General features: G+C 47.9%; 1 protein-coding gene across 2 annotated transcripts in view; it reads right to left on the bottom strand.

The window, feature by feature from the left end:
* Tub (TUB bipartite transcription factor) overlaps positions 1–26,422 on the bottom strand; it is a 78,953-nt gene extending 52,531 nt beyond the window's left edge. For both annotated transcript variants that reach the window (XM_087637574.1, XM_087637618.1), the window contains exon 1: positions 26,130–26,422. In XM_087637574.1, the coding sequence (XP_087493700.1) occupies positions 26,130–26,296 (167 nt within the window). In that variant the 5' untranslated portion in view covers positions 26,297–26,422. The remainder of the gene's footprint in view (positions 1–26,129) is intronic.
* Positions 26,423–27,899: the final 1,477 nt, after the last annotated feature.

Below are 27,899 nucleotides of genomic sequence, written 5' to 3'. Positions count from 1 at the left end.
CTGAATTCAAAACCACAGATAGACATATTCCAAAGCAGGGTCAGTCATACTGCTCACACCTTCAGTTCCATTCCTAGGGAGTGGGGACAGAAAGATCTCAAGTTTGAGGCCCGCCTGGTCTGCACGGATGCCTTTTCTCAAAAAGAAACTATAATTAGTATGTGTGTGTGTGTGTGTGTGTGTGTGTGTGTGTGTGTATACATTTATATATATATTTTTGCGCACGCAAAAATAAACAGAAAAAACCCACAGTATCAGTGAAAATCACTTTAAAAAAAAACCCTAGCAACTTGAATCTAGTAACATCAAGATTATACATCTTGACTACCTGGAAGTTATTCCAGGGATATAAATTAACTTATCTTGCAAAAATCAATTAACAGAAACTACAGTATAAATACAATGAAGAGTAAAGCCCACATTATCACTTCAGGAGATACGAAACAAAAGCACCTCACCAAATTTAATACCTTTTCATGATAAAGGGCCATTCAACAGAGTAGGAACAGAAAGGACATTCCTTCTAATAATTTACAAGGAAACTGTATGAAAAAAAAAGCTGCCCCCAGAGATTAAGACAAAGATACCTACCCCCTTGAGGTTCTACCCAGGATGCGTAGGGAAAAGGTGAAAGAGAAGGTACTCAGACTAGAGAGGAGGAAGGAGAGCTGTCTTCTACTTGTACATGACATGATACTGTTTTAAGAAAATTGATTGTGTCCTCTAAAATACTCTAGAATTGATAAACAATTACAAAACTATCTCAGGAAACAAGATCAACATAGGAAGTTAGTTTTATTCTTATACACATTCAATAAACAACCTAAAATGAAACAATGTAATTTATCAGCATCGAAAAATAGAATACCAAGAAATCATTTTTAAAAAGAAGCTCAATGCTGTACATTGAAAACTACAAACTTGGGCAGGGGAGATGGCTTAGTATATAATTCAGTTTGTTGTGCAAGCATGAGGACCTGAGTTCAAATCCCTAGCACCATTATAAAGGTAAGGCCGTGCATATGCCTGTAACCCTAGGGCTATGAAAGGTAGAGACAAGAAGGCTCACTGGGGCCCACTAACTGCCATCTTGGCTGCAGGTTCAGTGAGAGACTCTAGCTCAAAGTGATAAAGTAGAAAACAATATAGAAGGATATTCATCCTCCTCCTCTGTGCAGCCTCTCACACGTGTATGACACATATAAACACACACACACACACACACACACACACATACACACACACACCCCTCCCTCTCTCTCACACACACACCAATAATAAATTAAGAAAAAAATTAAATTAAGGAATGGGCAGACAAATGTTGTACCAATAGCAAAAAGGTAGGTTGGAATTCAATGATATAAATAACACAATAAACGTAAATGGTCTAAATACCCCAAATAACAGCTACATTTGTTAGGCTGGATAAAGAAGGCACAGTTATAGCACTTCAAGTATAAAATTGGTGAGGTTAAAACTAAAAAGCATGGGTAAAGATGCCAGGCAAAAATTAATGAAAACTAAGCTGGAGTGATGATAACAGACTAAGTAGACTTTTAAGCAGCACATTCTGGAATCAACATGGATATCCACACTGATACAAGTGAACTTGTTGAGTGCTCACAGCAATTCCAAATGTTTATAGTCCTAAGAAGGAAACTTCAACATACAGGAAGCAAGAAGTGACCCACCAGAAAATGCAAAAGAAATGAAAGGTTCTTGGGTATGGTGTTGTTCTCAACATGAAGTGGAAGCAAAAGTCATTTTCACTAAAAACAAGGGGAAGGGAGAAAAAAAAGACAGAAGTTCTCATATCAGAGATGAAGCAATAATCAGAAAGTTGGACAGCAAACAGGGAATGTAGGGTCACATTCAGCAGAGGAAAAGGGTCCAGAGATGTGGAGTGAGACATCTTGGTTATATCCAGGAGGCAGACAGGATGTAGGAGTGGGGGCAGAAGCCAGTGAGGTAAGGGAGCTGACAGGTCTTGACTTTCACTTTAATAAACAGAGGAAAAGAGCAATGGAACTTTATAAAATTGAGCTCCCAGGAGCCATCTTTTAACTGGGTTACAATGGAAGGTGCCAGGAAAATGGAGTGTGAACAGGCACTGGAAGTGTGGGTAGGAAATGAAACAGGGTATCTGGGGTTCCAGGGGACATGAAAAGGGTTATCAGACCTCTGGTGGTGAGGTTAACAGGAAGAGTGACACCTATTCCTCAGTGTGTCTGGGACTAGAGGCATTGACTGCCATGGATGCAGAGAAGTTGGAGGTCTAAGACAGAGTGTAGAGAAGTTACCTCCTGATGAGCATTCTTCTCTCTTCAAAGTCATGGTCTACTGGCAGTGAGGATGAGGAAGGAAGTGAAGTAATGAAAGCAAGCAGCGTTCTGTGAGAGCTTTGAAACAGCTGTAGGAGACAGGAGTGCTGGTGGGCACTACTGGAAACTTGGAGAAAGCTGTGGGCTCCTTGGAATTAGTACTACGAAAGGCAGGCGATTACCTTCCAAGGATGGTGAATTGCTATACCAGTAAGCTAGAATATCCACACAGGAGAGGAGCAAGAGTTGACTCAGAGTGAACATTTAAACTAAGAGTTCAGGGAGCTGGGGAGATGGCTCAGTAGTTATAACTGACTGCTCTTCCTGAGGACCTGGGTTTAATTTCCAGTACTCACAGTCATTAGTAACTCTAGTTCCATAGGATCTGATGCCCTCTTCAGGCCTCAGTGTGCACCAGGCATGCAAGTGGTACACAGACATGCATGCGTGTCAAACACCCATACACATAGCAGCAGCAACAACAGCAGCAGCAGCAGCAGCAACAACAACAACAACAACATAGGAGTTTGGAGGCTGGAGGTCTCTAAGAACTGATACAGCGTCAGTGAGGAAGTGAGACTACAAGGAAACTAAGGTTTCGGAGATATATAATAAAAGCGAGTACAGAGCTGGAAGGCGCTGTAGCAGGGTCTGAGAGAAGTTGGAAATGAGGGTGGATATGATCAAAATACATTGTATATACACATGAAACTCTCGAATAATAGATAAATAAAATAAAAATTAAAGATGTATTTACTTTATGCATATGAATATTCTGTCTGCATGTATGTACATGTATTTCATGCATGTTTCCAGAGGACAGAAGAGGGCACCGGATTCTCTGGAATGGAGTTACAGATGGCTATAAGTCCTCATTTGCCAGGAATGAAACATGGGTCCTCTGCATATTTTTCCATGCTTTACTTTTAACTTCGGTGATATATATCTGGAATGGTTTTCTTTTAGGCAGTGTATTATGCTATTTTGAGCCAATTTAGTAAATCTAGCCATTAAGTGGGGGTGTTTAGACCATTTACATTTATTGTTGTTATTAATATCACTGAGTTCCATCTACCCTGTTATTACTAGTCCATTTGCCCATCGTGCTCTCTTAAAATCATCATCACCATCATCATTGCATGTAGATCTTAGGTACTTTTATCAAATGATCTTGAGATGCTAGTATGAGTGGATGAAATGGACATTCAAGGAGTTAAAGATTAAAATAAAACTTCAAAGGTCATGATATAAATGCCCTATGCTCATGGTATTAGAAACTTCTAGTACAGTGGTAAAACCTAAAATGGAACACTATAGGTCAAGAACCTAATGTCTATTGTTTTCTTATACCATTGACTGGCTCTAAGGATGCCTGACCTGTGATCTACAGGTTGCCTGTGGCCCAGGATAGCTAGTGCTGTCACAATGTCATACAAGATAGATATAGATATATTCTCTTGCAATGTATGGTCCATGGGTTAAACATCCCTGGGTTTAATGTGTGGCTCAAGACAATTCTCCATTGTCTATTGTTGTCCAGAGAAGCCTAAGGGTTGGACGCCCTTTGTTAACTGTTCCTAACCTATAAATATGTGCTCCTATAACACAGTCCCTGCTCCTGAGGCTGCCTAGCTTCTTAACTCCCTGTCTGTGTATGGTCATGCATGTTCATGTAGGACTGGTCATTCATTGTTGGTGAAATGTGGATTCCATTATGAAGTTTAGCCCAACCTGAAGGGATATTGAAAGAGTCAGAGTGGTACTAGTTGCCCTGAATAAAACAGAGATGTAGAAAATTCCAGAACCCAGCTAGCCTAGAAAAATATTATGTTCAAGAATCCTTGATAATTCACCATCAGCTATAGGCATTGACATCTTATTCAGGGTCTCAAGCTAAGGCAGGATTGCAGTCACAAGATCACTGTCGCTCCCAGTAAAACATGTCTCTCACATAGTAAATCTTGTTCCCTCATCTTTAGGGTCTAGAAGGAGCCCTGGGTAGAGAGCCTGGGTTCCAGTTCTGACTCTCCATGAACTTGCAGTGTGACCTTGCCCCAAAGTCCCAGTTTTTCCTGTTAAATAATGGGTTGGATATAGGATCTCAAAGACACCAGTAGATCTACGATCTATCGTGTGTTAGATGCAGGAAGAAGACTCATTAGCTTGTGTCACACAAAATACAGGAGCTGCAGAAAACAAATGAGCCAAGTCCTGCAGGCTGCATCAGACATCATAGCAGAGCCATCCCTTTGCACCCTTGCCCGTCTCTCCTCCCTAAGAGCCTACAGGCCAGGTTCAAGGGACACCCTTCTCTTGATGAGATCTTCTCTGGGCTACCCACTATGAGGCTGTGTGGATGGGAGGTCTCTGCCACAGGATCATACCTGAGATCCCAGGTTTTGTACAGAATGTGTCTTTAGCGTATTATTGCCATGTAGTCTAACAGTGTTCTATGACCAACATCGATGGGAGGCAAAAGAAAGCCTCAGGTACCCCCATTTCTCTAGGTTTGTTCCTTGGAAGAACAAGCAGATTCCTCAGGTACATGGTTCACCTGGAAGGCCCTCCTTAGCTGGGGAGGGAATCCTATCCTTTTGCTTAGTTTGTACAGAGCTCAGCTCTCTCCTTTGCAGGCAGTTATTTCTGACCACCCTTCTGGCTAAGAAATGAATCCTAGGGATCCCAGCACCAGTAAGCTACAAACGATGCGCCGATCAGGAGTCGTGGGCAAGACTTGTTTCCTGTTTGCAAAGGATAGGTGTAGAGAGGCCAGCCTGGGGTAGGGGGCCATGCATGTGAACAGTGAAGAGTGGGAACTTTGGCATCATGGTCCAGTCAGTAGTGGCTACAATGCTGGTGACAACTCATCCCTGGAGAGGTCTAGTTGAAAGCTACAGGGAAAGCTGGTAAATGGCTAGGCCTCTGGGTCTTTCACCAGTGCTACCTGGATGGACAGGGGGCAAAACGACCACAGAAGATCTGACAGGAACAAATGAAGCTCAAGATAGCCAAAGTAATATAGACTTTACCTAGTGGCCACACTCTTCTCTAAACTCCAGCTCACACAGTACACATACCACAGCATGATCAGTGAGCCACCCAGACCTTCCCACCTCCCCACACAGTCTCTCCTGTAGATGGCCTTCTCCAGAGCCAGCTCTCCCTCCTCCCCAGTCAGCTCACCCAGCAATTTCCCTTCCTTCCTTCCAGTACTTCCTCCGGGACGTTCTCCTGAGAAGGAAAAGAACAGGTGACTCTCCACGCCCTTGCCGGCTCGGGGAATTATTCCCAGTTGCTGCCTGGCCACGCCGTGGTCACTCGAGGCCTCCTTTAGTGTCCGGGTTTCAGTAGTCTCAGGGAGTAGATTGCATGACAGATTGGGTGAAGGTATTTCTACGGGGTTGCTCGCTCTGTGGGCAGTGACTGGCTGCCAGTGAAGCTGGGCTAGGGTGATGGAGAACAGGCAGAAGCTGGATAGAGGAGCCCAGCAGGAGAGACAGAAGGCAGAACGTGGAGCAACCTGAAGGTTTAGGCACAGGGCAGTTGGTCCTCACTTGAGGTGTGGAGAATCCCTGAGGTGCTAGGCATACCCTACAGCATGGACCTCCTTGATGGCATGTTTAGAGACTACTGGGCTTTGTGGTAAGGGTCTGGGGGACCCCATGTGTTAAGGGAGACACATCTAGGAAGAAGGGGAGAACTCAGAACTCTTAAGGAGTGAAGGGGTAGAGGGCAGTGATTAGAATGTAAAAAAACTAACGTGAGGCCAGCGAGTGGTGGGTGGAACTGACAGTGGGTGGAGCTCACACAGGGGCAGGACCATGGGCCAAGTGCAGGGTGTTCAAGTGCTTACCTATCTCTTCGGTGGCCCCGTTTCAGGGGCCCGGGTCTCCTGTTCTGCTTTGAATGCCGAGATCCCATGGGCCGGGGAGTGCCTCCTGGGAACAAAATTCTTGTCTGGGCGAAGGAGTGCAAACCCAGAGAGAAAGAAAAGATATCCTGGTCCCATGACAGCCAGAGAATGGAGTGAGTTTGGGGGATGGTCCTGGCATCAGACTATATACAAAGCCCTGGAGTCTGTTGACAATTGTGTCTTCCTTCATCACCAAGGCAACAGTGAAGCTAACAATTATGAACAGTGGTTAATCGGGACACAGAAACCCTCCGTCTCCTCTCCTTTCTAAGCTCTTCGAGATCAGACTAAATTTTCAAGGTCTCAGGGCTATGTCACATAGGGATAGCCAACTGCTGGTTTCCATGGCAACAGAGAAGCCATATATCCCTGTTTGTAGGTTACTATGGCAAACCAGGCTGCACCAAGTGCACTGAAGGTCCACAGGCAGATGGCACGGGCACTGCCGCCCTCTCTGTGGGCAGCTCTGTGCCAGAGGGCAGACTCCGGGGTGGGAGTACACACAGCGTGCCTTTCAGAGGCCATTGAGAACCAGAGTCTCTTGTCAGTCTTCAGTCTCTTGTCTCCTCGCTCCTTTGAAAGTACACACAGCAGAGCACACATCCTCACACGGCTTCACGTCCACTAACCCCCTACACTGAGAACACCTGAGCCTACAGGCTGCAGGTCTCTCCCTATCTCTAAACTCTTTCCTGCTTTCCAGACCTAGCAGCGGGATGTTGCATAGCACTTCTCACTAGAAGGAGCCCTTGTTGGTCTCCTATGTGCCTAACCATTCATTCGGTCAGGCCACCTTAGCACCATCTTGGCTTCCTGCTTTGCTCTATCCATGGCACATTCTGATGCTCTCTACGGAGCATCTCTGAACTCCACCCACCTCTCCTCAAAACCACTGAATTAGGGTCTCTTCTCCGGTTGACCAGCATCAGGATAATGTCTGTTGCCAATTTGCTCCTCTCAATCCCATCCTCCAGTGGCACCTGGGAAAGGGGTCTGAGGCTGATCTGTCTTATCTGTTCAGGTACCCTCCGTGTCCGGCTGAACCCCTCCAACACATCCACTGCCTCAGGACAGATCGCACACGTGTCCAATGTCTCAGATGCTACTGGGAACTCTCCAGCTCCTCCCGGGACACTGCCTCCTGTCGTTACCTTACCCAGCTGCTTTCCTAACTCCCAGCTTCCTTCCTTCCTGCCTCCTATTCCCCCTCACCCACCCTGTACATACCACACACTGATTTCCACAAGGGTTAGGAACAATAACTAAGAATTTCTAATATAAATGTCTGAACCTATCTTTGGGGGCTAACCTCACATTTGGGGTGAAAAAGTGATCCCTGGGTATGAAGCCAGATGTTGCTGACTCCATGCCAAAGGAACTCTGGAGATCCAGGTCTCTAGTCTCAAAGCAAACAGATAAAGACTTAGAGAAACATGTCCAGGGGAGGGGTGCAAAAAGGGGGACACGTTCTATTAGCTCTCACCCACCCCAGAACACAAAAGCATCACAGACGTCAACTGAGGTGACTTCTCACCCACCCCAGGTGTCATAGACAGAATGTAAGGCCAGAAAAGGGAGGAAAGGCCAGAGCCAGCCTCCTGGTACTGCACTGTGTATGGGCACTTACCAGGTGGGGACTGTGAATGATACAAATCAGTCCACTAAGGCACCTGCCAGTGCTCCAGCTTTTCCTATTTACCTTCCTCTACCACTGAGCACACAGTGCTTGTATCAGAAAGGGGCAATTGCATCTCTCATAACCTTCCCGCGATTCCAGACGCCTTCTGTCCTGTCTCGGCAGAATGGAAACTTCTAGTTAGAATCAACAAGCTCTCTGAACCAAGCTCAGACCAGCTTTTTTCAATTTCTCCCTGGTCCCTTCCTGCCCAGTCCACGGGGTTAAGACAGGAGAAGTAGGCCACACCGAAAGGGTGAGCTTATCAACGGAAGTCAGTTCCCTGGAGGGGTGCTTCTCCTCCTCACCTTGAGGCTGCTCTGTAGGTTCAGCTGCTACTGAGGCTTCTGCCCATGACACCCTGGGGAGGATTAGGGAAGGATGGTCAAAAGGAATCTTGGGGCTAGATATCCACAGACCTCCAGGATCACACCTCCCAGAGGCTAGGTAAACTGCAGACCTCCCAGGGTCACACCTCCCAGGCACAGGGGGTTCCCCTGTCCTTGAGGTGATGGACAGTGGTTCTAAAACCTCACACTTGCATAACTCAGTATCTAGGTCTGTACTCTGCAAAGTCTTCAAGCCCAGGGAAGACCTTTGGTTCTACTTCTGTCCTCCTGGGTCCCACAGAACTTGGGTCTTTGAGCTGTTACACTATTCTGCATTTCTTTCTTCAGTGGGGAGCGCAGCCCTCTACAGTGGGCACTAGTAACATTTCACAGAAAGCCGAGACCACACAGAAAGTGTGGCAGAGTGGGCTGGCAGGACATGATGCTCTGCTCCATGTAAGGGACAAGATGACCTTCTACCACCAAGAGGGGGGAGGAGCCAGCTCTGTAGTACAGCGGATACTCAAGGCAGATCACGGAATACGAAGGCAAGACACAGAGGCTTCTCTGTGTGCTCACTTCCCCTCACAGGCATCCTGATATTGAATGGTCAAATGACCCAGGCAATGACAAGGCCAGTTTTAGCATCTTGGCAACACATTGACACTGATCTTTCAGGAATGTTGTTCAGTCCTTAGATGCATTTAGTACACCCTGGCCATGGCAGAGAGAGGGTGTTCTCTAGTGACAGGGGTTCCTCTTTGACAGAGCCCTTCAACAAACAAGACCTACCCTCCGCAGAAGGCTGGTTAGCGGGCATCCATGTGTGCTCCAGTGGTTCACCTCTCTGTCACAACGAGATCCTCATTGTCTTCTGTCAGCCACATGCTGTCCTCTCCCTGGGAGGAATTCAGGCAAGTGTAATTTTCTCTACTTCTGCACACTCACAGGGACACTTTTGTCGCCCTTTAGAGCCCCATGCCAGGGATGCCGAATGCTCACCTGCACTGCCCTGTCTGGACACGCTTACAGGAAGGGCAAAAACCAGCATGGTCTGTCTCCTAGTTACCAGGGCAACCTGCAGACCTTCTCTGAGGTGTCTCAAGGCTGAAGCAGGGTCCAGATGGACGGATGGAGGATGGGGACACAAGGACAGTTACAGGGGTGGGGCAGGAGGGTTTCCCTGGGTCCTTGCTACCCAGGGCCCTCACTCAGAAGAGAAGTTGAGCCATTCTACACAAGGTAGTAGACGTGAGTGCTGAAGGAAGCAAGGGTGAGTTCCCAGAGTGAGGGTGGCAAGGGCAGGGCCACGCAGAATTTAAGGACATGCTTTAAAAAAAAAAAAAAAAAAAAAAACCAAAAACCAAAACTTCACTCTACAAAGAAATGTACCACTTAAATAGAAAAAATACAAACATGTCCATGACTAAAGAGTAACATTTTAAACCACGGTCTATAAATGGTGGAGTTAGGTAAGCAAGGCCAAATCCTGGGCTTTACTTACTTGGAGATGTTTGTGTATTTGTTTTGTTGTGATATTTTAAAACGATTAATTAATACGTGGGTGCACTTGTGCTGCAGCATGCACGCGGAAGCCAGCAGAGCACTCCGGAGGTCATGACTTTTCTCCCACAACACAGGACATTCGGCTCAGGTTATCAGGCTTCAGGCTTCCCAGAAATTTGACCAGCTCAGCTACCTCACTGGGTCTTGATTATTTTTCAGAGATGGTATTAAAATATTAATTTGATGTATTTTTTTTTGAGATAGAGTCTTACTATCTAGCATGGCCTAACTTGGAACTCACTGTATGTACCAGGTTGGCCTTGAACTTGTGACGATCCTCTTGCATCAGTGAGTGCTGTGATTACAGACATTTGAGTCCCCATGCTTGGTTAATGGGCTTTCTCGAGATCCTTTAATTATGCACTAGAGATAAATGCCTCTCTTCCTTCATCTTTCTGGGGCCTGAAGGAGTGGGGCAGTCTGAGTCTTCTCAGGGGACTCCGACTCTGATGAAAATGTATCAGGTGACAAAGCTACCGACCATCTGCCAGGTGCACAGATTCATCTCAGTTCTGAGTGTACTGCATGTGGATTCACACGACTCTGACATAAAGAGGGCTTCTGGGACAAACAGGTGCCGGGCAGGCACGCACATGGCCCCTTACACACAGGGTGGGAGTGACTCATAAGGTAGCTTCTGCTTCCTGCCCTCCCTCAGGTTGGCTGCTAAGAGGAGGGGAGGGGAAACAGGGAGGAGCAATGGGGTGGGCAGGGAAGAGGCTGCAGTCTTTCATGACTTCCCGGGAATGGCAGCTTAGCTGTAATTGCTCGGAGCTGAGAGGCTGTTGATGAATGTTCGTAATAATCAGCCTTCAGATCTGACACCAGCTCAGGCTGGGATGTCTGTTTTGAATGGAAATCGAACCCAAACTAGTAATTACCCAGGTGAGCGATGCCAGTCTTCTCCTGGAGCCCTGTTCCAGACAGAGAAATGGTGCCTGAATGTCAACTCTTTCCTGGGGCCACTCTCAAGAGAACAAGCTGGCCCGAACTCTGCCAACATGATGGGAAACAGTGGACGGGATTACCCACCTTTCTTCCTAGGGACTGATGCTCCCGAGGGACTCACCATTGTCCCTAGCCTCTGAGCAGAGTCCTATGTCAGGCCTCACTCCCAGTATCCTTTCCCCTACCTCTTGGTCTAGCATTTCTGCTGACATTTTTCCTCCATGTCCAAAGCAAGTGCCTTCCTCACCCGACACACAACACAAGTGCAGTCTTCCAAGGTGGTGCCCAGGACCCATGGACACTTATAGAGGGGAAGCCTCTTGTCCTGGCTTGACCTGTGGCCAGCTGAGAGGAGTGGAACATGACAGACCCTAGTATCCATCCTAGCTTATGCTCCTGGCCCCAGACAGAGGCCAGAAAACTCTACCTGGAAATAAGCAGCCCTTTATGGCCCACCCTGTGGTGCCTCTGAGCTTTTCTTTTCATATCTGGCACCACCTAGACCCCAAGCCAAAGAGGAAAACATTACTCTTGTGTCTGGTGTTCTTGTCCTGATTCTCCCAGGGCTGCTGGATGCTAAGAAAGCATATGCCAGACAGCTTAGATGAAGTGAATGGCGGTTTATTCACCGGGCACACCAAACTTCCACTCTCTACACTGTGCCTGGCCGAGGCCAGTTGAGAGGCCCAGAGGAGGTCATGCCTTTGGGAATTCCAAGGGAAGATAGAGAAGCAGACAGAAATTACAACTACAGATGGGCCCTAATGGACTCCACCCAAAGAGACACTCTGAGCCACAAGTCTACAGGTGTTTTCGAGAAGTCTCAGGAGAGACGGTGCTCGTCAGGCCAGTGGGATTCAGAAGGTGTGAGCACTTCAGGCTGGTGGCAAGCATCAGAAAGAGGAAGGAGCTGGCATCTTGAGTGCCACCTAGTGGTGTCAGAGCAGGAAAGCAGCTTCAGGTCAAGTGATGTTTCCCTCCCCATCTGTCCCTGCCCCTGAATCAAATGTGAACAGAAAGCCTAGGAAATGGATTTTGTTTCGCTCCCAAAGGCTTGGGGCTTTGAAGATAGGGCACAGCATGGGTCCCGTGGTACGGAAACAGCAGACCAGCAGGTAGGGGGTGCTGGATCCCAGGTTCCCTTTCAGGACATACTGCAGCCTTCTAGATATGTCTCCACTCTCCAGTGCGTCCTACTCCTTCAGCGAGACTTCAGCTGTCACCAGCTCCTGGTCTAGCCCACAGGAAGTGACCAGAGCCCATCTCAGCCTGTCTGACCACCTTTACAAGTACCAACATTGACTTGGGGGGTCCAGAGAAGCTACACTCAGCACCTTCAAATCATCTGGCTTCTGTGGCCTAGGAATGAGCTCCCTTACAACCTGGGACCAGGACAGGGAAAGGGTTCTGCTTCAGACCTCAGTTACCCGCTGGGTTCCAGAATGCTCAGTGCCTGTACACTTTCACTTCTTCCCAGGGAAAAGTTATCACCAGAGCTGATCAGTCCCTGAGGTAACATTCTGAGGAGTGGTGACTACCCAGCACAGGGTATATCCGGTGTGTGGGTGGGGTGGGGATTGCCCAGGGCAGAGGGAGGAAGCTGTGGGAAGACACTAGAGAATGGCCGCCATGGGGTAAAGCAGGGCAGCCTTGGGGAATAGCTCACAGGGTTGCAAGGGTTTTCTTAAAGGGCCAAGGAATAAATATTTTAGACTTGCAAGCCAGATTCGCCCACAATTGCAGGGTGAAGGTGCCTTGACAGTATCTGAAAACATAGGTTTAGCCGTGTGCCAATCAACTGCTAACAAAAGTAGGCCCTTGTATGCTGGCCATGATGCCCTGATTCAGTACATCTGGAGGACACAGCCTCTTGCTACACAGTGTGCCCTCAGACTACCACCACACTCACTGAGATCTCAGAAGACACAGTATAAGGTCATGGTTAAAGCAGGGACAGTCCCAGTGTCAGGGGCTGTGCTCCTAACCCTTGCCCACAGCACTCAGGTAGGGGGACACTCACCTGCTGTGAAGGTTTTGTTGTTGCTGTTATTCCACTTTCTTCCTCTAGGGGGGTCTCTCTCGGTCTGGCAGCTGCCCCTCCAACCCCTTCTCCAGTAGGAAACCCCCCAGAGCAAGGGGTGGGGATAGGGGTGAATGGGGCTGAAGTGCCCCAGGGACAAATCAACAGACAGATGACACCAGGGGAAGGTGAGGTGGCCAGAGGCAGGAGGAGGAGGTGTAACCCAGCACCTAGAGCCAGGGGCCAAAAAGAGGCCAGACTGGCCCTATTAGTTGTGTGAGGCTGCGCCCTACTAGACCCCCACCACTCACTAGAGACTCACACAGCTAGCAGAGGGCCTGTCCAGCTTCTCCATCCACCCCAGCCCCTGATCCTTTGTAGGTGTCGCTGGGCAATAAGATCACAAGTCCTGGATGGGGTTGGTACGCTTGTTCTCACGTTACACTAAAAGTGAGACTGACAAAGATGGTATCGAGACTATGCAGACACAGCACGGGCTCATCCAACATTGATGTGGGCCCTGGATTGCCCCAGAGCCCCTCTGGGCAGATGTGGGATCGTAGGTCTCAGCTTCCAGTGATGGACTGCCAAGCAGGGAAGGGTCCTCTGCCCTCCAGATCACGGTCCAAGGTCACATGGGGTCTTGTTCCAGGCTTTCTGATTAAATCAGACCCCTCTGGTGGAGGCCCCTAGCAGTGCAGGACCTTACTTCCTAGGCCACTGTTTTTCAGACATTACCAGTTGGCAGAAACTCCCATGAAAAGCCAGCTCTTCAGGGGGACCTCATCACACCAAGTCGTGGGTTTGGAGAAAGGGAACTGTTTCCACCCTGTCCCCCTCCCCAGATCTATGCCTTGCTCCCTCCTCTTCAGTTTTCCTATACATGATTTCCACTCAGATACATAACACTTGCACATGTGGCCTTCCTGGTGGCACATGCACGAACATACACCGGTCTCCAAGGATGCACAGACTTACCGGTCTGCATTCATTGCATGCGCATACCTCAGATATGCTAACTGGTGTCCACTCAGTGCATGCACATATGCACACACCCATAAACCTTTTTTTCCAGGGGAGCCCAACCCTCACAGCTCTGTTCTGTGACTACTGGTCATGGGTTAGAAGCTGTCATGCAGGATGTCAGCCTGTGGAGAAAGGGATGTAAGCCCACTAGCAAGCCCTGGCTTTCCTGGGATGGTGTGGCACTGATCGGCAGGAGTACAGAAGCAGGGCCACGTTGGAATCCAGTCTTTGCTGCAGAATGGAAACTTGTAAGGAGTTAATCCTGGGCAACTGTCACCCTGATTCCCTGACTATAAAGATGTCCTCAGACAATGACTTCATTACCTGACCTGAACTCTGTGCCTAACACTCTTCTATATTGGTTCTGATCTGCTGGCATAATTCTCCAGAAGGATTCACATTCTGTCATCTTCCTTTTGTGGCAACAGCCCTAACAGGTTGGGTACCAAAGCCTGCTCACTACCACCCCAAAACCAACACACTCGCACGCGTGCGCGCACACACACACACACACACACACACACACACACACACACACACATGCACATACAAATGCATGCATGCACACATCTAGAATTTTCTTTGTTCACCATTTAAGACACCAGAATATCTGCCTGACACTGCAGAGGGAGGCTGACTGGGAACATGTTCCTGAACCCCAATTTGGCTGCTATGACTTCAAGAGAACCCTTACCACTCAGGATAGAGAGAAAACAGATCTCTCTCAACTCACTGCCTTTTAAGCTAGATCCCCACTGGCTAACCAAAAGCTGTTGCCTGTCCGTGAGATTTCTAGCTGGGCTGCCTTGTCTGGCCTCAGAGGGAGAAGCTGTGCCTAGCCTTGCAGAGACTTGAAGTGCCAGGGTGGTGGGATACTAGGGCAGGGCGGGGGTTGCCTTCTCAGAGGAGAAGCAGAAGGGGCTGGGGGAAGGATTGTAGGAGGGGGTGACCAAGAAGGAGGCAGTAAGCAGGGTGTAAAGTAAATAAAATTTAAAAAATTAAAGAAAAAAAGATAGATCCCCACTGACCTGTCAGAGGGCTGGGTCCTGCCCTGCTAAGTATGCATTAGAAGAGAAGCTTCTGGAACGCAGTGATCCCAGACCACCTGCCCCTGGAGGCCTGCCCTGCCCTGAGACAGCACTGTCACAGTGTGGTCTCAATCCTGCCTTCCTAGACTTCATCCCACCAGCCACAGAGACAGGAGAGAGCAGGACGGAGGGTGATGTCGGGGAAGGGGCATCGGAGTATATTTGTGCTAAACTGTTCTCTAATGAGGCAGTCAGTCTCAGTCCCAACAATAAACAGGGCAGGAGGGTTCTATTGTCCCCACAGTGTCCCCCTGTCAATACCATCCCAGCACCTTGTTGTCACTGGTCATGTGTACAAATCAACCTCTTACTGCTGTTGTCCCATGTCAACATGCTATTAACTTCCTACTCACTCCTCTGGGCCTCCCATATAAGACCCATGTCCTTTCCCTAACTCCTGAGAAAAATAAACTGTGAAAATTACAAAAAGAGAAAAAATATGGTAGGAAAGAGACCAATGACAGAGAGAAAGACTGGATTGCTCCCTGCCAAGGGTTGCAAATTACCTATGTGCCGAATTGTGTGGGACATAAATGACCCACAAAAGGTTACAAAACCAGTCCAGAGGTGGTGGTGCCCACCTTTAATCACAGCACTCAGGACGCAGAGGCAGGCAGATCTGTGAGTTCGAGGTCAGCCTTTTCTACAGAGTGAGTTCCAGGACATTCAGGGCTTCACAAAAACCCTGTCTTGAAAAATAAAGCAGGGAGGGGAGAGAGGAAGGGAGGGAGGGGGGAAGAGAGAGAGAGAGAGAGAAGAGAAGAGAGAAGAGAGAGGGGGGGAGGTGTGAAAAAAAGAAAAAGAAAAGGACAGAAAAAAAGTTACAAGACTGGGGGCCAAGGGCCATTATGCCTTTTCCTTTCTCAAGCTAAAGTACTCTAATTAACTCTTTCTTCTGTTACCATCTGTGCGTCTCTCCAAATCTTTTCTCAGGGACACACAAACCCAAATCCCTTTGAGTGCTCTCTGGGACCCTTACCCACCTCTAACGAGGGCTATGATACTGACCTAACCAGCCCAGCTCCTTCTGCTTCAGTGGACATAGGTGACCACAGCCAGCATGGACTCTAAGTAAGGGCCCTAGGTGGGGGCCATTAGTAACCCCTGGACTGCTGGATCTTTCTTGATCTTTCACCACATCTTCCTACATCATAAACCAAGTGAAGACAGTGAGCTCGAGTGCTTGGTGTGGCTGCCCACCGCTGCTGCTTCAGCCCTCCTCTGCTTCTGTGTGGATTCTGACCCGCCAGCAGTGATGGGTGGGGGTGGTTAGTTGGGCTCTCCATTGGGTCCCCCTGTAGTGATCATTCAAATTATGAATAGGCCTGAGTCCTAGGGTAGGACTCTGTTTCAGTGTCTGATGTGCTTGTGACTTTTTTCCCCATCCTTCCTTTGATGAGTTAAGCCTTGTTATCCATGACTCAGACATTGGAGGATCCGGATAGCGGAGGTCCCATGTGATTTCGTTCCTTTCTGCCCAAGGCCCCATGACTGTGCCCTGCTCACACCACTAGTGCCAACTGGTGAAGTCTTGGTCTTCGTTCACCGCGCAGCTGCATGTTCTGGGCTGCCTCCTCCTTCTACGTGTCCCCAGCCTTCCCTTCCCTTCCCACCCACCCTTCCAACAGCTCCCAAGCACCTGTGGTGGGGGCCTCCCTGAGTCCTCACACCTATCCCTGTACCTGGAAACCGCCTGCCTTACAGATTCAATGGGACAGACAAGTCCTGATGTCAGTGACCGTGGCTCTGCCATACGCCAGGTCACAGTCACACCAGCTAACAATTAAACTGCAGTCAGTGCCGGACACTGACCTAGCCATGCTGCATTTAGTTATTAAGCCTTAGACACGGTAATACATCTAGTCCACACAGCCATCCCTGGAGACGGGCAGGATCACTGTGGTCTGGTTCTGCACAGGTGAGACATCATAGCAGGCTAATAGTTCCCCCAACGTCACCATTTCTGTGAAAGCTCTGTGAATAGTCTGAATGAACATTCTCTGAAACATGAGAAAGCAGAAGCCAGAACCATTGTGGAAACATGGCTGAAACATGGTTTCTCTTTTCCCCACACACTGACCCCTGGCCAAATACATATGGGTTTGCTAGTGGAGAGCCAGCCTCAAGTATCCAATCGAAAAACTAAAATATTTATTTTCAACAGTGCATATGTGTGTATGTGTGTAGGCTATGTATACACGAGTGCAGGTTACAGTGGACGCCATGAAATGATGTCGGATTCCCTGGAATTGGAGCTACAGAAGGTTGTGAGTCACCATGTGGGTGCTGGGAATTGAGCTTGGACCCTTTGAAGAGCAGCCAGTGTTCTTAACAACCAAGCCACCTCTCCAGCCCCCAAGAACCCAATTTTTGAAAACAGTACACATCTTGTTAGTGTTCAGTATTTCTGATAAAGTGAGGCTTGGTGCAGAGATGCAACTTCCACAACAAGAATTTAACTACTTCCTCTGGGAATGTACCTCAGATTGTAGACAACTTGTCCAGCAAGCACAAAGCCCTGGGTTCCCTCCCCAGCACTGCATAGACCAAGTATGGTCCCCTGTGACTCCATTACTTGAGAGATGGAGACTGGCAGATCAGAAGGTCATTGTAGGCTACCATAGTCAGTTCAACTGGGATACATGAGAGCCTGTCTAAAAACAAAACAAAACACCAACCAAACAACAAACAACCCCCCCCCCCGAAAAAAACCCCAACAAATAGAGTACCACAGTAACTCGACAGAAACCTGTCTACATAGAGAACAGGACAAGCAGCGGCACTCTGAAAACCAAGAGACGAAAGAAAGCCACAGCTACACACAAAGTAAGGAGCCAGTCCTCTCCTCTTGTCCTCTGTAGGCTTTGGGTCACCCAGGAGCTTCATTTGGCCTAGTCCTACAGAGGGCATACGTGATCTTTGTCTGCTCATCCATAGCCCACCTGACAAGGTGGACAAACAGTATCTCACTAGAGTCCCGCAATGGCTCATCCATGTCAGTAAAGTCACCACTCCCCGTTTATAGATGGGGAAACTGAGGCGAAGAGGATCATCTATCCAGTAGATAGACCTCTTTGTTGTTTAAAAGTTTATTTTATTTTAGTGTGTGTGTGTGTGTGTGTGTGTGTGTGTGTGTGTGTGTGTCGCTCATGAGTGTAAGTGCCAGTGGAGACCAGAAAAGGAAGTTGGATCTTCAACTGGAGTTGGAGGTGGTTGTGCACTGCCTGACATGGGTGCTGAGAACCGAACTCGGGACCTCTGAAAGAGCAGCAAGTACTCTTTACCACTGAGCCATCTCTCCAGTCCCCTTGCTTCTTTTTACGAATATATGTGATTTTTAAATCAATAAAGTGATAAGGATTTCCCTTCACTGGGCTGTATTTACAGCATAAGGGGCAACTGCCATAGGAACCAGATAGGGTGACTAGATTGAAGCCTAGCGCCCTTTGGAGCCATCTCAGGGATCTGGTCTCTTGGGAGCCTCAGCTGCTCCTAGACATGTGATTTGCTATGTTCCTGTTTTCTAATCCTTTATTCAAAATTACACAGAGCTACATAATTGAATCATTGAGGCGTGTGCATGGGGACATGCGAATGGTGGAAATGAATAGAGTTCAGAAATTAAATTATTCTGCAAAGGTGAAAGGAACAACAACAAAAAATAGATAAACAGAATGTTATTAAAACTGACTTAAACAGCCATATTAAGGAAGTGGGAAGACAAGCCCCAGAATGGGAAAATATTTGTAATTACCCATATGAAAGCGTTCAGTGTCCAGAATATGTAAATAACATCTACAATTGAACAATATAAAGAAGAACTGCTATAAAAATGGGCAGTGGATAGACTTGTCTCTAAGATACGTGAATGGCCAAGGAGCACATGCGGTGTTGTTACTGAAGCCCAGTCTCATCTGTCTTTTGGAAACACAAATTGAAGCCATAATTGGATCATTTAGAGCAGACAGGGATGGTGGTAATAACACAGAAGGGAACAGGAGTTTGTGAAAATGTAGAGAAGTAGAAACACGTTCTATGTTGCTGGTGGAAATAGAAAACAGTATAGCTTCAGCAGAAGACAGCCCTGCTTCTTTAAAAAACAAGCTGAGACTTAACAAACAGCAAGTGCACTCTAAATATCAGACTTGGGCATGTGCAGAACAATGTTCGAACCCGTGCTTCACAGCAGTCAGAAGACCAGAACGACGCCACAAGCTCCAGAGACAGACGAACGGATAACCAAAATGGATATGTATACAATCGAATAGTGTCCTGTCAAAAACAGGAATGAAGGTCTCATACGTGCAACAACGCAGATGACCTTCACAAACACGACACTAAGGGGAAAAGCCAGGCACAGGGAAATACCATGCTATTCAATCTTATGGGATGTTTAGCATTCATAGAAATAAAACATAGATTAGAGGTACCAAGGACTATAGGGAAGACTTATTCCTTAACGGACAGTTTCTCTTTAGGATGCTGTGTTTTAGGGATAGTGATGATGATTACTGATGGATGTAACTGATGGTTGGCTCTGAACTGAACTTAGAAAGCCCAGGGATCGCTCATTTTGTGTTACGTGCATTTCCCCACTGCTAAACACTACAGCTGTGTTGCTAGACAAAGCAACAATGAACCGGAAACGAGAATATTAATATATATTAACTGTGTGTAGGTGTGCCACGCGTGCATATGGAGGTCAAAGGACAAGCTTCGGTCTGCTCTCTCCTTTTACCTCGACATGGGTTTGAGAGATGGGACCCAGGTCATCAGGATTGTGCCACAGGCTGTGGGACATCCCAAGAGCTGGGAAGTTGGAGTTCTTAAAAAGACAATTTATAAAACTGAGTGGAAATATACAAACTTAAGGATAAATCTTACAAGAGTTATGGCCTATACCTTGAAAACTACAGAACATGAGAGGAGATGACAGTCTGAATAAACAGACACACATGCTCTTGGACTACAAAGACTGTCAGTTTGTCGCCTGAATCCAGCTTGTCCTATAACCCCAAAACTCCCAACCCAGATCTAAGCTAGTCTGACTGATGTTTGCTTGCATTAAACATTAAAAGGTATCAGATTAATATGAAATTGAAAAGTACCTATCAAACTTAAAATGGCTTTAGTAAAAAAACCAAGTTAAAATTTCTTGAACCATCTGACTTAAAAACGAATAAAGCTAGAGAAATCAAGACAGTGTGCTATGAGCAGCAAAAATAATCAAATCAGTGGGCCAGACTAGACATAACTTACACTAAAGACACATGACTTGGTGACTGACTGTCCTCCGGTCTCTCGCTCCCCTCCCTCCCCTTTGAGACTAGATCTCACCATGTAGTCCAGGCTGTCCTTGAATGCCTGGGCTGAAATGACCTCCTTTCTAGGTCTTTGAGCCTCTGGCTAATACCACCATGCTCACCCTGATTTCTCAATACAGGCTCAAAGTAGAAAGTGGAAAAGTCTTTTTTTAAGAAGTGATATCAGGGATGGAGGGATGGTTCAGCAGTTTAGAGCACAGCCTGCTTTTGTACAGGACCCAGGTTCAATTCCCGACTCTCATATGGTAGTTAACGAGCATCTATAATTCCACATCCAAAGAATCTGATATGCCTTTCTGCTCTTGGTGGCACCAGGCATACATGTACATGGAAAATACACACATAAAACAAAAAATAAATAACCTGTTTTTAAAAAGTGGTACTGGAACAATTGGATCTCTTTGAAACTTTTAAACATTGTTTCTTGTTTGTGTGTGTGTGTGTGTGTGTGTGTGTGTGTGTGTGTGTAGTGGGTGCTGTGAATCAAACTCGGGTCTTCTGGAAGAGTAGCAGGTGCCTTATACCTGAGTAATCGTTTCAGCTCCATCTGGGTTTTTTGTTTTTAATCTATATAGCCAAGCATGACATCATGTATCGTGATGCCAGCACAAGGGAGGGGAAGGCACGATGACTGCCAAGATTCAAGGCCATCCTGGTCTATGTGGGAGTTCTAGGCCAGTTAGGGCTACACGGGGATAGCCTGTCTCAAACAAAACAAAACAAAACAAAACAAAACAAAACAAAACAAAACAATCCAACAAAAACCATCACCTCACACTCGAAAGTAGGATAGACCTAAATTTAACACAGAGAAGGAGATGTTTCCAGAAACACTCTTGTCTTCCTCGTTTATTTAAATCAGGAAAATCTTTCACTGTGGTTTTGCTGGCCTTAGGTCCCTGGAGGCCTGCAAGCCTCTGAACCATGGTCCAAACAGGGAAGGGAAGGGACGGTGCAGCCTAGGGCTGGGGAATGGGTCTAGTTGCTTTTCATTTTTTTTTTAGTTAGGCAATGAGTCCTTAACAGTTAGGGGACAGTCCCTAAAAGAAAAAAAAATGATAAACTGGATTTCACCACAAGCAAAAATGTATGCTTTAGAAAACACCTCAGAGGGTAGAAAGGAAGCAAGGGGACTGAGAGACACGCTGCCAGCTACAAGACAACTGATGAGGAACAGCAATCCAGCAGGTATGGTGCATATGTTCATCAGGGGTGGAGGCAGGAGGATTAGGAGGTGGAGGCCAGCCTCGGCTACATAGATCCTGAGGTTATATGAGATTCTGTTTGAAAACACACACACACACACACACACACACACACACACACACACACACACACACACACGATATAGCCAAAACAAGCAAAAGGACTCATAAATTCCAACAAGTGTTGATACTCGGTTTGAAAATAGGGAAAACCCTTAAACAACATACTTCCTCCCAAAGACATACAGATGGTAGATAAGTTCATGAAAATTGGCTTAACATCATTAGTTACCAGGGAAATGCAAAATAAAGTCACAACATACCATTACATACCTATAGGAATACTTCAAGGTAAAATTTTTCCTTATAACGACCGGTTTGTCCCAAGGATGTGAAGGAGCTGGGAATCCCAACCACTGCTCCTAAGTGTCCAATGGTTCACCCACTTTGGAAACTTTATTAAAACGTGAAATGTACAACAACCATATAATCCAGACAGTCCTCTGCTAAATGTTTGCCCATGAAAAATAAAATCCCACACTCATACATAGACTTGTGCTTGATAGTCACAAAGGCTATATTTATAATAGCCCCAAACCAACAGCAACCCAGAAGTCTGCCAGGAGGTGACCAGATAAACTGCAGCATATCCCTGTAATGAAAAAATCCTCAGCAATAAAATGATATGGTCTACTGACTCAGGCAACCAGGAAGAACACCGAACAGCTCTGTGTTAAAGAAGACATGTATGATGGCATATACTGAGTGATAGCATTTATATAAAATTCTAGGACATATCATTCAAATCAAATTGATGGTTCTCTGAAGATGATGTATGAGATACAGAATTTGGGAGGAATGGGAAAGAATTGTTACAAAGATGAGCAAGGACACTCTGCCTGCTTGCTCTGCAACACTCAAGATCATTCGGACCTTCTGACCTTTCTTTCAGTGCTGCCCCCTAGGGGACACTCTTCCCCATTCACCCAAGGATTTATTCTCAGGCTCTTCCCCAGGCGGGTGTCAATCACCTCGCCAGGAAGCTGCCCCACACAGCGTGGTGGAACATTTCCCTTCCCCGCCTGCCTGAGCAATCAGCCTCCGTCCACATTTTTCTTCTCTGCACTTACACAAGCTGCGTGGTGTTTGTCCACGTCTATCTCAGTCCCACTAGTCGGCTAGAACTATGAGACTGGGGCTCTGTTTTGTTGGCTGTGTTATCTCCAGTTTCTAGGACTGCCTGGCATTAGTGCTAAAAAATTATTTAACGAATGGATTGATTTAAAAGACTGATACCATTATCTATTCTGTAAGTGGGGGCTACACCACCTGTCACACAACTAGTAATTGGTGGAGCTAGGCTTTTCAGCCAGATCATGCTGACTTCAGAAAACCAAAGTTCTCTGTAGTTATGTCACTTTGACTCAGAGTCTTAGAGGCTGAACTGGTGAACAGCTTACTGTCAAAGCAGGCATTCAAAGGGATCGGTGAGAACAGGAAACAATTCATTTCTCTGTAGACAACCTGGCAATAGCCAGAGGGTAAAGCTGGCAACCCTCCTTCAAGGTGTCTGTGCTAATCAAATAATCAGACATGAGACACGAGGGAAAGTTCTACGCAAACATGGATGTTTATAATAGCAAAGATTAAAAAGGAAACAATACCAACAAAAGTCTCCCAAATGGAGTGACTTTTGGGATTGGAAATGACACGAAATCAGAAAGTGACAGGAGGTCTTATGTGGTGGGATCAGTTTCTCTAAGGAGCTGGAAGAGACAAGGCCATTTGCTTAGCATCTGGGGTTAGGGATGAGGGTCACCTAGAAAAGGCTTCCCTCCCCATCTGGTCAGGGGACACAGGACAGCAATCATAGCTACTCAGGAAGCTGAGGCAGGAGAACGGAAAAATGTGAGGCTGGCACAGTGAACTACATAGTGAATTCAAGGGCAGCCTTGTGAGACCCTGACTCAGAGTAAACTTAAAAGGAGGTCTGGAGTACCTCAGTGGTACAGCACTTGCCTGGCACACGTGCGGCCCTGGGTTCAATCCCTAGTTACTGCAGTATCCCAAACAAATGAGTGGAGAGGTCTTGAGTATAATGTAGGCTTCAAGAATTGTCATGGCCAACGGAAGTGAGGCTAACCACGGAGAAGTAAAATAGACCTACAGACGCTGTAGGGGTCCCACCTGAGAACCCTTTTGTTGCAATATGAACAAGTCTGAGAAAACACATGGAGAGAGAGGGACATAGCCGTTCTGGCTTTCCCAGCCTTGGTACCAGTTGAGTAGCAGGCCTGGCCGGGAAAAGCTGAGCCCAAACCAAAGCACAAGAACTGTCCACTAAGTACAGTTTACTCATGGAGGTCAGGGTGAGACAGCTGAATGACGGAATTCCCACTTCCCCCTTTCTCAGGGCCGACAAAGCACAAGAACTGTCCACTAAGTACAGTTTACTCATGGAGGTCAGGGTGAGGCAGCTGAATGACGGAATTCCCACTGCCCCTTTTCTCAGGGCCATCTGGAGCATAGACTAACCCAGAACTCTTGATCACCCTGTGTCCTCCCCACCCCCTGAGTACTATGACTAATGAATGTGCTACCATGCTTGCTTTATGTAGTGCTGGGATTGAACCAGGGCCTCCTGCATGACTGGTAAATACTCTAACAACTGAATTGCATCCTCAGCCCAGAGCTTGATTTTTAATGTCTGCATGCTTTGCACACATGTTGTTTAATATTTTGTCAGGTTCTTGAGGCTGTGTGAGTTTTTGCATTTAATACATATGTTTTGGAAGGCCAGCAGAGGTGGTTGCTACAGACCAGCGGCTCCAGAGAGCAGCCCAACCAGTGATTTCACACCTGGGAACTCTGACACAAACAAAGTCCATCGTCCTAATATCCTTATCAAGGTGGTTTGGACATGGGCCAGGGATTCTATTTACAGAACTCCCAAGAGATTGAGAATGGGTGACAGGAAAAGATGCTTGGAGACAGGACCCCAGAAATGTTTTCATTTCATGGCTCCAAAAGGAGACTAACAATCTCCTTCTCAGCTCCTGGAAAATCAGGGGCCCCAAGAACAGTTACGTGCTAACTAATAAAAGAGCAAAGGCAGTGACTACTATGTCCCAGAGAAGTTTTTTGACGTTAGCTAGCTGGGGTCATGATTTGAATCCTGGCTGTCTAACTCCAGGGTCTCTGATTTGTTGGTATAGGAGCAAAACTCCACCTAGCTACCACTAAAGGTCAGCATAGCTTTAAACTCTTCTCTTATAGTCATTAGGCACTTGGCATGCGCTACTACCTGTTTCTACCCAACTGCAGACAGTGGAGCCATTGGGGGATGGGTCTGTCTTTTATGTCCTTACTCTCAGGGCACTAGTTTTCTCTAGACAGAACACTGCTGTTCAGAAGAGCAATTTCACTGGAACTGAGAGGTTGCTAGGGCTGTGCTGAGGACAGGGAATTACAAGTCTCCTTGTCCCAGAGGAGGCCTACAGTGCAAAAAAAAAAGGGATGCATCAGGCGCAACCACCAAGAGAGGAGAGAACGTGGGCAAACCTGTAGGTCTGCTGGCTAAGAGGGGACAAACAGGATTATCATGCCAAGGGAAACCTGGGAGAGTGAGGAAGGAGGAGAGTTCCTCAGGGAATTAGCCTTGGGAAGGAGAGACAGCGGTTCCTGTGAATCTTGGAAAAACAAACATTGTCAAAGATGCAGCAAGGGTTTCTCAGAGGGAAGCAAAGCAGGCAGAAGGAAGAGCAAGGGGGCGGGGAAATCAGTGAATGAAGTTTCTTCCATCCTTGACTGCTGAAAGCCAGGATTCTGAAAAGTCACTCCAGGATTCTGGAGATTTACACAGGTTCGAGAACTTAAAATCCGAAAACAACACCACCACCACCACCACCACCACCACCACCACCACCACCACCACCACCACCACCACCACCACCACCACCACCACCACCATCATCTGCCTGGTTTCCTTTTTAACTGGGGAGTGGGGCTCATTTAACACGCAAAAAGGAAAACAAAATGCTAGAACGGATATAGTCTGAGTAAATCTACTCTGCTTTATCACTACCTAACTCATTTTGCTGTCCTTATTTTCCTCATTTCGACAGGAAGGATGATTCCTTCCTCCAGGACCAGTGCGTGGGGAGCGCGGCTCCAAGCCGCCCACGCTGGCAGTCGCTTGCCTTCACAGCGGGGTGTGCGCGAAGCCTGACGCCCCCACTGGTGCTTAGAGTCTCTCCTGAGCCCAGACAACCTGCTCCGGGCTACGGTCCCGCCAGCGGGGCAGAGCAGGGACCGACTTCCAGGTGCAAGCCTGCCAGTCCGCTTCGGGACAAACCAGGTCACCCACTGAGGGTCGGCTGGGCACACCGCGGCAGTGCGGGACCCGCACGGCCTTTCCCGGGTTCTAGCGCCCACCTGCACCGCGAGGTGACAGTCGGAGGATCTCGGTACCCACACACCCTCCTCTCATCGCTCTGTCCCGCAGGTGTTAGCATGCCCGCGCCTGAGCTCTGACTCTGGATATCCGAGGCCACGGGTACCCCGGGTCCCGGATGCCTGCGAATACCGGTGCGGGAATCCATGCTGGTAGCTCTGGGAGCTCACGCCCGCATCCGCCTCGAGCACGCGCGTCAGCGGCGCCCACGCGGGGCCACCTCGAGGTACCGGGAGAAGCTCATCTTCTCACGCGCCCTACCTGTCGTAGCTCCAGCGGCTGTAGGACAGGGTGCGGTGGCTGCTCACTCCCTCCATCTCCGTCCTGGACTGGGCTTGGGGCTCCACGGTCGGCGGCGGCTGCGCGGGGCTCGGTGCTCGCTCTCTCGCCGCGGGCCCGGCTGGGGCGCGGGCGGAGGACTGTACCATTCGCCCCCCGGGGGTGACCCCCCCTCTGTCTCCGCCAATAGCGAGGGCGCACGGGCTGCGGGGACCGGGACCCGAGGGGTCCCCTCCCCTGCGCGCCTGTCCCGCGGGGGCGCGGCTGCGGCAACTGGACTGCTTATTTACTTATTTCCGATGTGTGCTCCACGTTGCCATGGCAACCGCCCCATCTTTTCCGGCGTCGGTAGAGCGCCGCTGGTTTTAAACCTTGCCGGGACAGATATGGCTAAGAGGGTGCGCTTTCTGCTTGCTTGGGGAATCCCAGATGCGCTCTTACTCTTCAGGTCCCTTCTGCAGAGATGTCCCCGCCTTACCAGCGGAGGGATGGTCTTCCACCCTTGACAGGGAAGAGGAATGCCCACCCCTCTGTGATTTCCTTGATCCTGAGTTCCCCTGGTCCCTGTCTTCCCAGCACAGAGTTACACTTCAATCACAGTCTCTCTTTGCTTGCGGGGGGGGGGGGGGGGATGGAAATCTACATCTTCCCTCACTGTATTTCCTAGGCCCACAATCTAGTTCTTCTGGCTCTCACCAGAGCCTGTAAACACTCCCATTTCTAGGCCATCTCATCCTGTTTATGTTCCTTTATACCACAAATCATTTGGAAAATAATTTTCTAGCCTAGCTGTCTTGGCTCATCCAGACAGATTCAAGGGGAGTTCACACAGATCTTCCTTCTCAACAAGGGGAACATTTGAGATTTTATAACTGTCTTCAGAACTGTCAGGTTCATCCTCTCGCAGAAAGCTGACACACTGATAAAGGTTAAGGATCCTTTCGTGGGGGCCTTGCTAGACAATCCCACTGGCCTGGCTCAGAACTCTGTGCTGATGTCTAGGGTACAGCCTTCCCTAGAACTTTTAGCTCTTGGTCAGGATACTTGGCTTTAAACTTTTTCCCAAGATCTACCAGACTTACAGCCAGGGAAGGTTAAGTGGAGGGACCACCAAGATAGAGCAGGTGCAACCGGGGTGACTAGGGCCTGCCTGTCTTCCAGGCTACTTTCCCTTCCCCCACCTCGGGCTGCTGGCTACTGGGGTTTACAGGTATAATCTTCTTGCCGAGGTCATAGAGGCCTAAGAAGGACTTTTCAGTGCAGCTGTTGTGGGAAGTCTGAGCCAACTTCCCATCCAGGTCAGGGTCGGGGAGGGGCCCACATTCATTCTCTGCGGGCAGAGTGCAGTAAGGCAGGGTTTGAGTGAGCTCTGCTAATGTTTGGAGACTTAGCCCGGTGTCCTTCAGGAGCGGCGCCAGCAGTGCACCTGTTGCATTCAGCCTGCATGTGTGGTTTTCCTGAACACCACATTTACATTCAGTTTTACACTGAATAAATTGTCATCACTTAAATACCCGGATAGGGCTGGGGAGCTGTCAGTCAAGTGCTTGCAGTACAAGTGCAGAGACGTGAGTTCAATCCTGAGAATGAAGGCATGACCACTCTAAGGTATGGTAGAGGAGGTTTTTATTATAGATATGAGAGCAAGTACAGCCAGAGGCCAGAGGCTAGAGGGGGCAAATGGGACAAGTGAGGCGAGAGCAAAAGAATGCGCCACAAAGGGCAGGATTATGACAGAACAAGAAGCTGAGG

The sequence above is a fragment of the Rattus norvegicus genome, chromosome 1 (genome assembly GCF_021556685.1).
Source record: "Rattus norvegicus strain SHRSP/BbbUtx chromosome 1, alternate assembly SHRSP_T2T, whole genome shotgun sequence".
In the NCBI taxonomy this organism is placed as follows: Eukaryota; Metazoa; Chordata; class Mammalia; order Rodentia; family Muridae; genus Rattus; species Rattus norvegicus.
Note: the sequence above shows the minus strand (reverse complement) of the source record. Positions and strands in the feature narration are given on the sequence as shown.